A 16,278-nucleotide genomic window follows, 5' to 3' on the forward strand; every position below is an offset into this window, starting at 1 on the left:
AGACGGACAGAAAAAGCCTAAAGCTACTGACCGGGTTTAGTTTAGCTGCAAATCATTCTTCTGATTCCATGACGTAGTCCCGGCCATCTTCCGCTTGTGTGCCCCCCACTGCCTCTCTCTTCCCTTCTCGGTCGGCTCGGCGTTGGTCCCTTTTTTTTTATCTTTTTTTTTTTTGACTGGGTATCGTATCGGGCGAGAGAATATACCGCCCAGCCCCCCAAAATCCCCCCCAACTCAGCCCCAGCCCTTACAGTTAAGCATGTATTGTACGTTAATTACCGGTATGTGGAGGGCAACAAACTGGGGCATGGGAGGGGGAGAGGACCTTGGGAACAACCCTCGATTGGGGGAAAAGGTTCGGTGAATCTTCGTGGTAGTCATATGGGGTAAATTTCCCCCTTGGGAATGCTTTTTTTTTCGTGTTGGTGTTTTCTTGGTAGTGAACTGTACCTGAATTATCTCATCTACTATGTACTTGTACAAAGACAAGGTGTTCTTGGTTGGGCTGCATGACAGCCCACTTAATTCCTTGTTGTATAACTTTTCCTGTGGTGACTTACTACTAGCTGCCTTTTAATGGTTACAGCTTTCTTAAGAAATCACTTCCACTGGGGTGGTCTGGAAGAGGACAAGCGCCGGGAAGGGCGGCGGCGGTGCTGCTGCTGCTGCTGCGGTGGTGGTGGTGTTGATGATCGGATTACACCTGCAGCTCAGCTTGAAGGGGTTGTTGTACTGTACTATACACTCCGAGTACGACGGCGTACACGGATCAACAACGCCCACACCTTTCTCCGGCCCCCACCCCCTCTGCCCTTCCCCTGTTCAGGTACTGCACTATTTTCCTGTATCGTAGAGTGGCACTGTACAAAGAGTATAAGGCAATATGCTGCGTATGTTCAATTCTCAAACAGGGGGGGAGCGGGGGCCGGGGGGCCGAGTGGGATGTTTTTTTATGGTCCGATTCTCAATTATCCCCGATACGCACCGCGTAGAGTGTTCTTATGTACATAGTGACGTGACATAACCCTAGAAAGTTGGGGATCTAGAGCGGTCATCACTTACCTTTGCAGACTAGACTAGACTAGACCGGGATTCCGGAGAGACAAATAGCAACAAAAAAAACCTCATAGCTCCAAAGGAGCTATGACTAGGAGCGGAGGGAGGGGGAGGGGGGAGGGGGGATGGAGGGGAAAGGGGTAACAAGTAGGACGAAACGGGGCGGATAAGAGGAGCTTTTGCAAAATGAAAGAGGGGCACGCGCAAGCTCAACTGACGAGATGACTGTCTAGATAATTCCGTAGCATGTGCACATATCTACAGAACGAGTAGACTCTCCTGCGGAAGTTTGTTTAGGGGGGGGGAGATTTGGGTGTGTTTGAGATGCATAAACAATAGCATGATCTTCTCAGATCAAAGAAAAAAAAGAAGCCTGAACGTGTATGCTGGACTGAAGAAATGGCACGACAAGGGCCTTATCTCTGATTCTCCTGCTTCAAGCTTCGCTCACAGTGCACTAGTACCTCACTAAGGCAGGTAGACAGCACACTACGGAGGTACTAAAGCCCTTAGTCTGGCTGGAATGAGGAATTGCACAAGACCACGTCCTCCACCCTCGCCGAGTCGATCCTCCTGAACTATACGTACCAGTAGTAAGTCATCAAGAGAGTAAGGGTCCACACTTCATGTTACCGACTTTGACTTATATAAATTTAGATACGGGGTAAAATCATCAGACACCGACTTTACCTACACAGTATGTAGTACTGCACCCACGTACCTAGATCCAGTCAGGTAGTTGCAAGATACCTGTTGGAATAAAGTGACATCTAAAAATGGCCCCCTAGCTTCACCCGGACCTTCCGCCCCCCCCCTTTCGGGCGACGTGTCATCGCTCAAGATGACGACCGTTTTTGCCCTGCGCCCTCCATAGAGTCCCCCAGATGTGACCAAGACTGATTACTACCAACTAACCGGGCAATGCGATGGAGTAGTTACACGTTGTGGGGAACTTGCCTCTATTGACCGCCACAATTCCCCGAGACAGGTCTGAGAGAAGAAGTCAAATGGTGCGACCGAAGAGTCAGAGAGTGAGGTATCCGGGGGTGGGCAGAAGGGGGAAACCTCGGGGCTATCGTTTCCACCGTGACCACGATACAATTGTAGGCAAAAGGCAAAACAAATGATGTGAGGAGGCGCTGTGCCTTTTCAGATCGCCCAAAGCCCGCCCCAGGCTGCGCTCTCTCTCTTCATTGGAAGGGCTGAGGAGAGGTCTGTGAATAGGCGTAGATGATGGTATCTGGTGCCTGATAAAAGGAGCCTCGACGAGTTGACCAATGAATGAGATCAGCCTGCTCTTCGAACACATTTCTAACCAGACTGCCTGACCTCTGACGGAGATTCTGAGACAGCCACGCAGTACAGTACCTGCCTGACTACCTGTCTCCGGGCAGTACAGCAGACAGGCACTGTACTCTGTGCTCCGTACTAAATATGAATGCGTCCGGATTCCGGAAGCGCGGCCCCGCATAACCTGGGGGCAGCGGCTGTGACGCCTGTGAATCGACGACATCACCGTGATACCGTTTCTCCACAGTGATTGGGCGAAACGCTCCGTTCCAGAAGCATGTGGATCTTCGGATCGCGCCTTGCGGAGGCGCTTGGGGGGTGCGTGTTTCTAGCTACTTACCAGGACGTGGCATTTGTGCGCGTCCGCAATCGGTCACAGCCGTACCCGAGCTGCTGTAAAATACATACCAGGCATGCGGTGTGCGCGTCTGAGGGTGGAATCTGACCGCAGGCAACCCTCTCCTTCACCTCCCCTTGTTGCACCGGATGAGTCTGCTGTTGAATTCAACTGATAAGCCGTCGTTGCGCATTACTGGTAGATGGTCATGAGCGGTGCTCACTCCTCTGCACTGCCCAGAATCGTGTCTTCGATGGCAGGCCTGATAGGTCAATATTTCCGTAACATGTAACTCTACACGGAGTTCTCTGGAGATTCCCCAGGTTTCATCCCCGCATATTGCTGCCAAGCGCTTGGGGTCGCCTTCGGACAGGATCGTCCAGAAGATAGCAGTGAACAAGATGTTATCCAACAAAATTCTCTTGCGTAAGAGAAATGGTCATTTCAAGAATACAACGAGCGCACCGGGACAATCTCGGGTGACCTACTGCCCTCCCTGAGAACTGCAATCCAACCATACTTACTGTACTCCAGCACCTCCATCCTCAGTTAGCCTTGTTGAAAGACTGAGTAATCGGCTCGGCGGCAGGACACCACACGCAGTGGGCAGGCACTCGGATGTATCGTTCACACTTCCCCGGATCAACAGATTCAGGCTGTTTCGGTCATGTTGATAACATAATTTTTGCCTCTGGCACGTCATCATCTTTGATCAATAAATCCGGAAGTAGTCTGATGAGTACTTAGCTTGCTTTGAACCAGATAAGGCGCTTCCGTGTTGGTCGTGGCGAATCAGACAATCTCATTTACATGGCTTGTGTAAAAGTCTTCTTCATTTGTTGCAGTACGGAGTACTGCAGACTCATATCAATCATTCATGTTGATATTGCCGTCGAGCTAGTTGAGATACAATGAGTGAGAGCGTGCCGTGGTTGGGTCTCAGCTGTCCTTGAAGGTAGCACGGGGTTCCACATGTGAAACACCTACCGCAAGGCAGAGACCAAGGAGGGCTATGCAGCCTGAGAGTCTCGAATCGTCTGTCTTTTCCTCGGGGTAGCCAATGCATTCTGCACAATTGTCTTTCTGCGGTCTATGCAGATTGTCATTCTCTACTTCGTACCTCCCAGTCGTATTTGCTCCCATACCCGGATTTAATAGGCTATGGCTGGATGTGTAAAAGGGCAAAGCGACACCACTAGATTGAGTGCAGCTTGCTTGACTTTTCAGACCCCGATTGAAGAGGTGGATAATTATTTTTACTGGCTGAAACACGATAAGAGCATGCATGTGCGTTGGCGCAATGGTCTGACACCATACAAAATGATAATTAACCCCACACCGAGAGGCATCAGGCAACACGAAAAGCGACAGCGCGGCTAGTTAGAGAGTCCCTGGTTGCAGGCGCTATGCACGATATGCTTGTCGATTGGCCCGTAGTGAGCATCCAGCTGTGCTACAGTCGTCCTATAGATGACTCAGGATTATCTCGTTTTTGCCGATGTGATTAGTGCATGATTGAGGGTCTTGCCGCCGTTTCCTTTGAAGAGATGGCCTTGGCAGCGTACGTATACTAACTTATCGTGCACATCTCGTCTCCTTGCGCGGAATTTGTCCATGCTAGCTTGGGATGCCAGACTGGAACTCGAGTTTCTCCCAATGTGTGGATGCATGCATAGAATCGAAGATGGAGTTGCTGATGGCCAGACATTGTCGTGGGAATGAGAATGGAGCATGAATGAACAACCTCCCCGACTGAGCATGGTAATGATCGTCGAGCGGTTCATGAGAATACAACACATTGCCCACGTCCCTTGTCCAGCCTGCAAAGGCGGTTGCCGTTACTAGTTACCGTAGCGATTGTATGACAACAGCACACCCATTCTAGCGAGTCGCGACGCGCCAATCCTCTCCTTTTCACTTTGCGACAGAAACGAGGCGTGCTTCTGCATAGGTACTTTTCAGCCATGGTGCCGGCCAGGGTTTATCTGCAACTAATTGACTACTGTTCTGCGCTAGAATGCTTCCACTCTTTGACTCCATCGAATTCATGCGACATCGGGTCCTTCGAGCAGAGTTTACTCTACTAGGCAGTGCAGAGCAGATGGATGACCAATTCCGGATAGAGGACCTACCGAATGCGAGTGTAGATCATATCCCGCGATCATCGCGGGGAAGATCTTCCGTCATTTTGGGGATGTGCTGGTGCCGGGCGCAACAAAGATCATGGGGTCAACGACGCCTGATCTTTCATTCTTTTTTTTTTCTTGCTTTTGCTTTTTCCCTCGTTTCCGTTCCCCCCCTTTTCTTTGAATAATTATGTATAGTTGCTTAGATTTAGGTGGAGTTAGAGATCTCTGTGGGGAAAACTAACCGTTCGCCATCTCAGAGCGCCTACTTCATAGGGTTGAAGATCATTATGTTGATAGGAAAATCAGCATTAGTCATGTAATGTTGTTGAACGTAACAAAATAACACACGGCCTTTGCTGCTCGAGTATTTTCCTAATCGAATTATTCGACTCTATCGGCCAATTCGTGATGAAGAAATTTTATTCCGCCGATGACCGTTCGGCAAAATGCGGGAATACTCATTAGCACGATGGCGACGATAAATGACAATATGAGGTAGTATTGGAACAATTAACTATTGATTGTGTGATTGACTAGGTAATATGTAGCTTAAGCAAGTCGGCGACTAGCTTGAGGGGGCAACTTACGTAGTCTTGGTGCCGTACCTGCGTACCATCCCCCAGTTCTGCTCCCCCATTTGTTCCACCAACCCAAAGCTGGAGCCTGGAGAATAATCAATGGGGGTGGGGTTTCGCTTTTTGCTGGTTATCGCAGACTCACCGGGGGAGTCTGGAGCCTTGAGCCCACGCAGTGCATGCTTTACCCTACTTGGTGCCGTCCGTCCTGCTGGCCGGCAAAGCGCCGGCAGTCGGCCCGGCATCAGCTATTTCAGCCATGAGAAGGATGAGAAGGCGTTCAGCTGGGATTTTGCAGCTGATCTCATTCTCACCTCATTCCTTCCTCCCCCCTTCCTCTCTTCCCCTCCTCTGGACGCAGAGCATGAAAGAAGCAAGATATTCTGCCAGATAAGGTCGAGCAGATGATCATTGAGCATTGCTCTAGGCCCTACAAATCGATAGCCCTGTGACCCCGTGTTCGATATCCTAGACGTCCCCGTAGGGGCAATACCTCCGTACTTTTGCCTGCCTTATCTCACAGATCTCATTATCTAGTAAACAATAACTCATAGACAGGCTAGGTATTGACCTTTCCCAAATGGCACTCATAATTCTTCCGGGTCGCCATTCCTTCCTCTCTAGGCGGGTAAACCTTCAGGTCAGGCGGGGTCGTGGGGGTGGGTTCCAGATCACAGCCCAGACAGCCGAGTTTATCCTATCAGACCCAGGGGAACCGCCACGGCCACGATATCAACCGCGGGGAGCTTTTCTCCGTCGGCTCTACCGACCACCTCCTTGCCCTTGCCCTTGCCCTACGTATCATCGGTCCTGCGATCCCTGCGATAAGCTCACATCGGCGTTAAGACAATCTACTATGCGGTCGATGAATTACATCCAGTGCATCTGGTATTGTTTTATCGTCAAAAGGTCAATGGACAGGCGTTTTCAGTCTCACGTTCTCCTGTGGCAATGTGACTGTGATATCCATTCTAGTGGACCAAATTGAGGTTGCACCCCCCTTCTCCTCCTCCCTCCCCAGAGCCCTCGGGGTTGGGGCTATCTGCGATCTACAGAACTGCCCAGACGGCTTGGTGCATGGATGTGTTCCGATTTCCCGGATATTCATCCTAATTACGAATTTTAATGTTTTTGCCCTTGCCCTGAGCATACTCGCTTTTGACTCTTCGGTCCTTCAACCTGTCCTTTCGTCATAGATCATAACTAGTACAAGTATATTCTCGAGAGAAGTACGTGAGTACCCACATTCTTCTCTCAAATACTAACCCCAGCGGCCCATTGCCCCTTACATACCAAGAACCATACCCTGGTGTGAGAGAGCGGAAACTATCAGCCGGCGATTGCGTCGAGAAGCATGAAGATAAGATCCATCATCGTCTAGTGACATGTGATTGCTTTTACCACCACCCGGGCATTGAGCAGAGAATGCACCGTACACCAGTGGTTCGCGGATTGTCTAATGGCTGGCTGGAGTTGCCGAAAACCCGTATCTTACTTTATCCCGGATGACGCTTGGGCTTCGGGTCCTCCTCCTCCATAGTCTCATTACTATTCCTTCAGTCGCTTAAGAGTATCATGCGACAATCAGACAATATCATTAGTCAAGTCGGATTGGTGGCGGGTTCATTATACGCCCGGTTCTGTCCCCTCCTCATATCAGCAAGCAGAGTTCCCGCACGGGGATTTCCCTTGTCGGATGAACCTCCTCAGGCTCCCCCCCCCTCCCCTAACTAAACATCCCTCGTTCGCCCGTCCGGGGAAATTCACTCCGTCCACGGCGGTGGCAGAGCTTTAGGGAGATTAGAAGTGGTCTGGGACCTGGGGATAATCTATTGCGGAGTTCAATTTCCGGACTTGATTCTAGTTTGCGTTGGATCAACATTTAGTCGTCTTTCGGCCCCTCCTGAGGATTACTCCTCGTCTTTCTGTCTTGAGGTACTGAGTAATCACCCTTTCCCCCCTGTCAATATCACCAGCGGAAAATCTCCTGTAGACGCCTGGCACCGATGAAACAATGCAGGGTCCCCTCCGATGCGGTGGGAATAGTAAGCGCTAGGCCAGGGGGTTGTGAGAGGCCTCGATTCCGGGCTACATGGGGGGGGGGGGTGAGTGCGCGTCACAAACGGGTTAATCGCACCTGCGAAGCTTGACAATCGGGTAATTAAAGGATATCATAATTAGTGTATCCTACTCCAAAGATGACCGCCCCTATCTTGCATAGATATGATGTGCGATTGCGATTGCGATTCTCGTCGACCACATGATTTAGCGCATACCTTCGCTGCGCATCACCCACGTCGCAGCCATCATTCATGCCTGCCTGCCTACCTGCCTAGTTCTAGGCGCCTTCAGCACTAAGAGCGCTGAGAAGGAAAGGGTAAAAAAAAAGAAGAGAATGTAGCCTTCCCCGTACTCTACTCGAATCAACACCCGTTAATATGAGTAATATCCGGAGGCAGCTGAATTTGTGGGGTTGTATTGTGTCGCCTCGTCCGCTGTTCTGACTCATGGGGAAAGGAAAGGAAGGGCTGATGAGCCATCCATGGTTGATGTCTGATGCAATGCTGGCTTTATTTTTTCTTCTTCCCCCACAATAATAAGGAAATGCCGACGGATGGCCGCTCGTTCGCCATTTACCCGCATGGCATGTCATCCCGGCTCTTTTTCGTCGCCCTTCCAATTCGCCCTGTGGCTGCCGTCGCCAACAATCCAACAGCCTCATCGAAAAACCTCCCCCCTCTGGGGCGCCTTCCCTCCCCCGCCCTCACCGATGAGGATGAGGACAATGATGATGTACTGGATCTCGCCCATCGTATGACTTGTTGACTCCGCGTCCCGCTTCTGCCCTACCCAGCCCTTTTGGCATGATCACCGCTTCCGTCACGGAGAGATGTCATTGGGAAACCTTACATTCGAACCCCAGACCGTCTCCTCAGCTTGCCTATGGACTTATCTTAAGATTCTCAGTTAACCAACCCTCGCCTGAATGTCGGTCGATCAGCTGGTCTGGACTGGGCGGTTCTGAAGATCTGTCGAACAATTCTTTTTCTCTTTCTTTTTTCTTTTTTTCTTCTTGTTGGTCTCCCCCGGGTATGCCCCGGACTTCCTAGTTAAGGGAACTGGAAAGGGTTTGCCAAAAGAAAACCCAAAAAAAGAAATACTGTATTCGACAAATAACAAACCCTCCCTAGGAAAAGAAATACTGGATGATCCCCCTTCGTAGCGCCAATCACCTCATCTTTTCATCATCGACTCTCATCTCATCACAACAGGATGGCATCATATGGGGAAGGGACCCTTGGGGAAGATGGACGGAGGGAGGATTTGATGGGGACGGGGGCGGCGAGTTTGGGGGGGAGGGACAGCATTGGGGGGTGGTTGATTGGGGATATTCTACCTTTACTCAACCCCCCATTCCCCCACCATCTGACCGTATCACGCAGAGAGAGCTGGTTGAGTTCCAATACAGCATCTTACCCTCCCAGAAGTCTAATCATGTTCATGGTGGGCGAGATAGGGGGCGCACCCACCTTTTCAAGTCAATAGTGTGTAGCTATCACATGGGAAAAGAAAGGTTGGCTGAAGAGCTCAGGTATCCATGTGTGTGTGCATTATCCGATTTGCGGAACACAATCACGTAATCGAGCTCCCTTTGATCACCACCAGATCCTTTTGCCCCGGATGGTGGAGAGCGAGAATTGTGAGGGAGGGGAAAGGATGATGATGGTGGTGGTGGTGGTGGAAGAAGGGGCGGGGGGGGCTTTACCAACAACAATGATATCTTATCATACATTACACTCGTTCATTTCCTCCCAGAGGGCATCCGCGATAGCCGGTTTATGACTGTATATGAAAAGGGGTGGAAGACTGAGAGCCTGGAGGTTCAGTTCACCTTCTACATTTATCATACGAAGCTGAGCTGAGCTGAGCATTGCTTTGCTTTGCTTTGCTTTACTTTACCTTACTTACCTACTGGAACTTACTCCATACCAACGGTCCAACACCCGATAATACCGGGCACGCACTTCTCCAGGCCACACAGCCACTTCTGCAGTTCCAGTTTCTACTCCGTAATCTCTATCGACTCTAGTTTAGCCCCACATTCTTTTTCTTTTCTCTCTCTGCTTTTTTTTCTCTCTCTCCTCCTTTCTTACTCTTTTCGTTACCCTCACCTGTTCTGAGCGTCTCCCTTCCCGGTTGGTCATAGTGGATTTTTTTTCTTCTCTCACACACCGTGCGTGGTCCGAAAATCAGGCGACGGAAGAGACCCGAGATAGGCAACGTATTGAAGAGTTGAATGTCAATTGCTTACTTATAAACCATAACTACAACAATAAGAAACACAGCCTATTCATGGCATTGAGACACATTAAAGTCAGATCAAGGACCATCGTATTGAAATTCTATTCGTCCGATATGTACTCCGTAAAAAAGAAACATTGGAAGGTATATGTAAAAACAGGTGTCCCATCAGGCTGGTAAGAGTGACCGGTTGAATCCTCTTTAAGGACAGCAGCCGATCAGGTTTGGCCGGAAAGCACGTTCTTATTTCCCTTTTCATTCAACTAGTCTCCAGAGCCTGCTTTTTGCCCCCCCGATATTTATCCCCACACAATGTACATTTTTTTCACTCTTTTTTTTTTTTTTTTACCTTTTTTTTTTCTTTGCCCTTTTTTTCACTCTTACCTATTCTTCCCCTTCTTGTCCTCCGATTCCGATAAACCCACCCCTCTACGACTCTCCCTTCCCTCCTCCCCTCCCCCGAGCTCCGTTTCTTTCTTCTTCCCCTCCATTCCTCCTTCTCACTCTTCCGATTTTCCTTTCTTATATCACCTCCTCCCCAGATCCCTTTCTCCAGATTTCTGTCTCTTTCCCCTCCTCTTCGAGACTCATCAATTCCAACATTCGCCTTTCTCGGCTCGCCATTCAGCACCGGGGTTCATTTCCGATTCCGGCCTGCCACCACATTATCATCATCACCTATCATCCTCCTCCTCCTCGCCCACCACATTCCGCATTCCCGTCTAAAAATCCGATTACATTGTCCAGAAGTGTCTTGAGTCGGGTTAGCCAACGCTTATCAAGATCGTACCTACTTTAAGCCCAGTCGCGTCACAAGGACTGTATCATTCCTTGCGACATCCACTGCTCGACCTTTTCTTGGCAACGCTAGGCCTGGGTGGTTTATACTAGCGGGTGGTGATCGACTTGCCGATATAAGCTCCTTGTTCCTCCCCCCTCCCCCTGGTCGCGACACACGGCCTATCGCCTCGGCTGCTCATCCCTTCCGAACGGGTTTTCACATTCCGGCTCTGTCCTACCTCTCACTACACTACCTTCTCTCTCCCCGTCTTAAGAGAAAGTTCACATGCCGCCACCGGCCTCTTCAGTGGATTTCTCCAATCTGCTGAATCCTCAGAGCAATTCGACTGAGTCTACTCCGTCATCACCTGCCACCCCTGTGGATAGCTCGAAGGGTCCTTCTACTCCGTCCAGCGCTCAATCCACTTCCACTATGGCTTCGTCCGTCAGTCTTCTCCCTCCTTTGATGAAGGGTAGCCGTCCTGCGACCGAAGAAGTGCGCCAAGATCTTCCTCGGCCGTACAAGTGCCCGCTGTGTGATCGTGCCTTCCACCGCCTGGAGCACCAAACGAGACATATCCGCACCCACACGGGCGAGAAGCCCCACGCGTGCCAGTTCCCCGGCTGCACCAAGCGATTCAGTCGCTCTGACGAACTGACTCGCCACTCGCGAATTCACAACAACCCCAACTCGAGGCGCAGCAACAAGGCTCAGCATCTCGCTGCGGCTGCCGCGGCCGCAGCTGGTCAGGAGAATGCGATGCCCAACAATGCAGGGGCCCTGATGCCCCCTCCCAGCAAGCCGATGACTCGCTCTGCGCCTGTCTCGCAAGTTGGCTCTCCCGACATTTCCCCTCCCCACTCTTTCTCCAACTATGCCAACCACATGCGCTCCAACTTGGGGCCTTACGCCCGCAATACCGAGCGGGCATCTTCTGGCATGGACATCAATCTCCTTGCCACCGCTGCCTCGCAGGTGGAGCGCGACGACCACTTCAGCTTCCATGCCGGCCCTCGCAATCACCACTTGTTCAGCAGCTCCCGTCACCACGGCAGCGGTCGTTTGCCTTCTCTCTCGGCTTACGCGATCACGCATAACATGAGCCGGTCGCACTCGCATGAAGAAGACGATAGTTATTCCCATCGTGTGAAGCGTTCCAGGCCCAATTCGCCCAACTCGACCGCTCCATCCTCGCCCACCTTCTCGCATGACTCCCTTTCACCTACTCCTGACCACACGCCTTTGGCTACCCCCGCCCACTCTCCGCGGCTGAGACCTCTGGGATCGAGCGATCTACACCTTCCCTCGATTCGTCATTTGTCGCTTCACCACACCCCCGCCCTGGCTCCCATGGAGCCACAACCGGAGGGTCCCAGTTACTACAGCCCCAGTCAGAGTCATGGTCCGAGCATCACCGATATCATGTCCAAACCCGATGGCACACAGCGCAAGCTACCTGTTCCTCAGGTACCGAAAGTGGCAGTCCAGGATATGTTGAATCCTGGCAGTGGGTTTTCCTCAGTCACCTCGTCCACCGCCAACTCAGTCGCGGGCGGCGATCTGGCCGATCGTGCCTTTTAGATCGACCCCCGTGCCGATACATTTGGGTTTGTAAACTTCGATTCCGACAAAAAAGCATTATATTTTCATGCGTGCTACGACCGAATAGACTTGTGCATTTACAATGGTTCATGGGCATCATCGGTGTCAGTGGGTTGGGTGGTTTTTTCTTTATTATCTTTACATTGCTCTGGACTCATGGCTTTTATACACTTCTTTGTACTCTTTTGCGAGGCGTCACTACCAATAGATGGATGGGATATCTTGTGAATTGTTTCTGTCCCTTCTGATTCTCACTTCAGTGTCTGATCTCCTGATCACATTCCCCCTTCTCCTCTCGGAACATCTCCTATCTCCTATCTCCAAACCTGAGCAGCGGGGTTCGCTGCTCAGCTTTCGTGGTCCTTGTAGCCACGAGGATGAAAAATACCGACTACCATTCTTGCTTCCGATTGTTCTCCTTCTTTCCATTCTGGGTTACATTGATAGACCTGACTTTTGTTCTTTCATTCTTCGCTATTTTCGCTATAGACCACCTCGAGCAGGACGAGAGGAATTACAACAATATACATCAACCTTGATTGGAAACAATACATATCATGGGCCCACTTTAGTATCCTTTAGTACAGTTCCTTGTATTTCTGTAGGCTTCGTAACACTTGCGTAACCGGTTCTGGCACTGAGACGATAGCCTGGAAAGGTCTGGCCCGTGCCAGTTGGCCATGGGGAGGCCGCGATCGCGTGATCCGGATTGGCAAGTCAATCAAGGAGGTGTACCTGAAGGCTACTAGTAGTAACTTAGTGGGTGACCTAATGATTTTAGTAGCAAGGGCGCCTAAAGATATGCGCTCGGCCTGGGATTGGCTCTTGGAAACGGATAATCAAGGACTAGGTCACGGGTGCTGTACTCTACCTTACTTAGGGTATAAGTCAACGAACCTACAGGAAGCAGCTCAGCCGACCTCGTTACCGTAGTTATCTCGGTCTTGCGGTACAAAAATTCGATTGGGACGCAGTCTGATTATGTCATTTCGGAAGTGAGAGTGAGTTGATTCGGTTACTTATACTCGAGATGGGATCTATCCTATACTACCTTTGTTTTTTTTTGTCTTTTTAGTGGATCTTACACCTTACTACCTGATAGCTACTATTTTTTTGCTTTGAAAGATTGAGATTTGAAGGGTCCATCATCATACATTGGGGCCTTTGATTCGGGAATACTTACTATTATTTTTTCTATTATTATTGGTTCTCCGTCGGGGAGATCTGATCTTTCGAGGATGATGAGATGTCCACAGTAGGAGATGGTCAAATTGGTAGGGTTTCATAGATCATTGTTTTTACTTAAGAGTCACGTAGAGTTGGGCGGGGGGTTCGGTTCATATGAACGTTGCGGGAAGCTCACATGTACTGCTAGGTTACTGTAAACCTGCTTATCCAATTCTGGTACTGCTCCTTTGCGGAATTTCAAGTCGAGGACTGCTTTTGACAGAGTAGTAGACTGCAAGGTTGGGTTGGATAAGGCTGAAGAAGTATTGCTCTGGTTTATAGGGTCTATCCTGGCCTGGAAATCTTGATAAATCGTAGAAGAAAAGAAAGATGATTGTACATGCGTGATGTATGTATCCGGACTAGTTCACGGTCAAGCTTGATATGCGAGTTTGATGGCTTGGGTTTACCCTGAAATGCATTTCACTCGATCTCTCTGTTGGATCTACTCCGATTGTCCGGGGCAGATATCAGAGCAAGGTCTCCAATCGTTCCCGTAAGCTCTCCAGAGTCGCCTTGTTCTTCTCCCACCTGCTCCTCGCTTCCTCGTAGTCATCATGGGAGACCCAGCCCTCGTCACCGAGCAGTTCCGCCCGCAGACCATCATATTCCCCGAACGCGGCTGCCCAGGCTCCGACCTGCTGCCGACTCTCTTCGATCTCGGTCCTCGAGAACGAGATGGGGCACGGTTCGGTGGAGCCTCGCCGTTCCATAATGCGGGCCCATTGCTCAAACACCTGGATCAACAGTTCCTTCAATGGCATTGGCCCGTCCTCGGAAGACCGTTCGACAATATGAAATAGGAAAGTGGTCGGGTCACTATCATCTCGCATCTTGTCCATCGCATCGATAAGCGCCGGGTTGAACTTCCGTGACGCCAGCTCGTAGAACTTTTTCAATCGGAGCCGGTCAAGCTGATCTTCCGCTTGTCGTTTTTCGGCCGCCGAGAGGGTTTCGAAATCCTCGGGTAGCTTGGGTTGAACTGCTCCCCATGGGTATATGTCGTCGCAGTTGAAGATCGAAGGGAACCTCGCTTGCATGAATAATGGGGCGGTGTGGACGGTTTGCCAGTCGATTATGCTGGAGATTTTAGTGGGATTGGACGGATCGACGAAGATATTATGGTGATGGAGGTCCGAGTGTAAAAGGACCGGCGTAAGGATCTCTTCGCGTGGTAGGATGTAGGGCAGCACGGTTAGATATTGCTCAAGGAGCTGGATGTGAGCATCACGCCTTCGTCGCGTGTTGCCCACAGGTGCAGTGACACTGCTGGATCTGCCGTGTGCAGTCTGTATGCGTGATATCTCCCGCTTTGCGATAGCGGCGAAATACTTCTGGGCCGTTTCCTCTGATTTCCCCAGTTTCAGTGCTCGATTTCTTTCCCTGGGATAGAGATTGACAACGATTAATACTCACACGGACCCTTGTCCATCTCCAATCCGCGCTCCTGGTCTCCCCAGAAGGACCGCTGCGTGGTCGGACCCTTAACGAATTTGGATGGGCCCTCTTAGTCTGCTATTTCCAGGGCAGCAATGCCTCTTCCCCGTGGAAATGTATCTCGGTAGTACAGGCTGCCATGCAAGGTGAATTTTGCGTTTATCAACTTTCTTTCGATTTCTACTAAGCTCTTTACAAGTCCGAAGCGTTGAGCTTCGGATATATCATCCCAAACATCGCTTAGTTGCTGGTCTTCCACCCTCTCCATTAGGATGTATTCAGCACCGACGGGGTTCACCTCCGGGGAAGAGCTGCACGAGATAACACGGGGGACCGGTATCTTGAGAACGGTTCGGAGCTTTCAATGTGGTTTCTTGTATATCAGGAAAATATTGCGGCGACAAGGGACCGGAGGATTGGCACCAACGTACAAAGTCAAGTGTGGCGACTTTACTGGCCACGACATAATGGGCATGGCCGGCGTTCGGGTTCGGAAGTCTCGCCAAAATCTTCTTTCCATTCTCTATTTGCAAAGAAAACACCTTGTTGAAAAGCCCCTCGGGTATTTTGTTCATTTGAACATATCGGCTTTCCATCAGTTGACCGGCAATTCGCTGTAGCGCTGGCACGTTGAAGTTGACATGGCGCGTTTGGAGTTGGTGCGCCTCATTGATAAGCCACCGACCAGAGGTGTAATTAAAGTAGTGACTACTACTTGTGTCAATCGGCCGGTTACGTGTCGATCGGACCTGCTGGGATAGATGACAATCTTTTGTGAAGCTCACAGTAAGCCTGGGTAGTATGCGAGCTTTGATGTGAGGTCGTTGGATGCCCAGCATGACTTCTTAAGAGAGGGGTGACGTGGAAGTGTACTCATGTAACCAAGTTTGTATATAGGAATGCCGACAATCGAACAGCCAACCAATTAGCCAGCCAGAATAGTCACTAAAACCTTGTCGAAGTCTGGGTCGATACTGGGGACCCCTATCGAAGATTCAATGGCTGCTAGATTCTTGGATGCTTGGGAGGTGAGTGCTAACTCTCGGGACTGCCTTTTGTTGGGAGGGCGAAGTCTGCAAGACGAATGTGGATGACTGGTCGCTTTCATGAAGTATGGTATGGTATGGTGACTGCCGCTTTGTGGTAGCTTTCCTCGGCTCGTGTTATATTAGTACTTTCGTTACCGTCACCCAATCACTCCGGATTTTCATTCAAGGCTCTGCTCATGAGGAAACGCAATCACTTTCGGGAAGTTCTGCCTGCGGAACTCGCGGCGTGATACACGGCAGCATGCCGTCGTCACTGATCTCATTCACCTGCTGCTGCTGCTTTTCAGACTGCACTGCATACCGCTGAACAATTAAGAAGTAGCAATTTCAACGCCTATATGATGGTAAGGGCAGTGGAGGTGGTGAGGGTAACATAAGTAGTAAACTCAAAGACCTATATTGATTTCCAGATATGGAAGCATTTATGCCCTCCAGTCCGGGCTTAATACAGTGGAGTCCCAACTATACCCTAAAAGGCTTAATGAAAGTATGT

The 16,278-nt window shown here is 50.3% G+C and overlaps 5 protein-coding genes across 5 annotated transcripts; 3 read left to right on the plus strand and 2 right to left on the minus strand.

Moving 5' to 3' along the window:
* Window positions 1-5,395: 5,395 nt before the first annotated feature.
* Window positions 5,396-5,632, minus strand: BO72DRAFT_501794 (uncharacterized protein; the record flags this gene model as incomplete). Its single annotated transcript, XM_040949012.1, has 2 exons — window positions 5,396-5,475; window positions 5,533-5,632. The coding sequence occupies 2 exons, from the start codon at window positions 5,630-5,632 to the stop codon at window positions 5,396-5,398; spliced, it is 180 nt and encodes a 59-aa protein (XP_040795565.1).
* Window positions 5,633-8,351: 2,719 nt separating this feature from the next.
* On the plus strand, window positions 8,352-9,140 carry BO72DRAFT_313807 (uncharacterized protein). Its single transcript, XM_040940533.1, has 2 exons — window positions 8,352-8,932; window positions 8,980-9,140. Exons 1-2 carry the CDS (start codon window positions 8,594-8,596, stop codon window positions 9,106-9,108), a joined length of 468 nt encoding a protein of 155 aa, XP_040795566.1. The 5' UTR covers window positions 8,352-8,593; the 3' UTR covers window positions 9,109-9,140.
* A 1,445-nt stretch (window positions 9,141-10,585) lies between these two features.
* On the plus strand, window positions 10,586-12,166 carry BO72DRAFT_313816 (DNA-binding protein creA). Its single transcript, XM_040940534.1, has one exon. It carries the CDS (start codon window positions 10,756-10,758, stop codon window positions 12,049-12,051), a length of 1,296 nt encoding a protein of 431 aa, XP_040795567.1. The 5' UTR covers window positions 10,586-10,755; the 3' UTR covers window positions 12,052-12,166.
* Window positions 12,167-13,769: 1,603 nt separating this feature from the next.
* Window positions 13,770-15,575, minus strand: BO72DRAFT_522859 (uncharacterized protein; the record flags this gene model as incomplete). Its single annotated transcript, XM_040949771.1, has 4 exons — window positions 13,770-14,647; window positions 14,722-14,782; window positions 14,933-15,094; window positions 15,168-15,575. 4 exons carry the CDS (start codon window positions 15,573-15,575, stop codon window positions 13,770-13,772), a joined length of 1,509 nt encoding a protein of 502 aa, XP_040795568.1.
* Window positions 15,576-15,712: 137 nt separating this feature from the next.
* On the plus strand, window positions 15,713-16,169 carry BO72DRAFT_313829 (uncharacterized protein). Its single transcript, XM_040940535.1, has one exon. The coding sequence runs from the start codon at window positions 15,850-15,852 to the stop codon at window positions 16,090-16,092; it is 243 nt and encodes an 80-aa protein (XP_040795569.1). The 5' UTR covers window positions 15,713-15,849; the 3' UTR covers window positions 16,093-16,169.
* Window positions 16,170-16,278: the final 109 nt, after the last annotated feature.

This window comes from Aspergillus fijiensis, assembly GCF_003184825.1.
Source record: "Aspergillus fijiensis CBS 313.89 unplaced genomic scaffold BO72scaffold_97, whole genome shotgun sequence".
NCBI lineage: Eukaryota > Fungi > Ascomycota > Eurotiomycetes > Eurotiales > Aspergillaceae > Aspergillus > Aspergillus fijiensis.

Coding starts and splice junctions, on each gene's coding strand:
- BO72DRAFT_313829 (XM_040940535.1), top strand. CDS start 15,850: ATGGTATGGTATGGTGACTGCCGCTTTGTGGTAGCTTTCCTCGGCTCG.
- BO72DRAFT_313816 (XM_040940534.1), top strand. CDS start 10,756: ATGCCGCCACCGGCCTCTTCAGTGGATTTCTCCAATCTGCTGAATCCT.
- BO72DRAFT_313807 (XM_040940533.1), top strand. CDS start 8,594: ATGATCCCCCTTCGTAGCGCCAATCACCTCATCTTTTCATCATCGACT. Junction 8,933..8,979: donor CCCACCTTTTCAAGTCAATA/GTGTGTAGCTAT, acceptor TGAAGAGCTCAG/GTATCCATGTGTGTGTGCAT.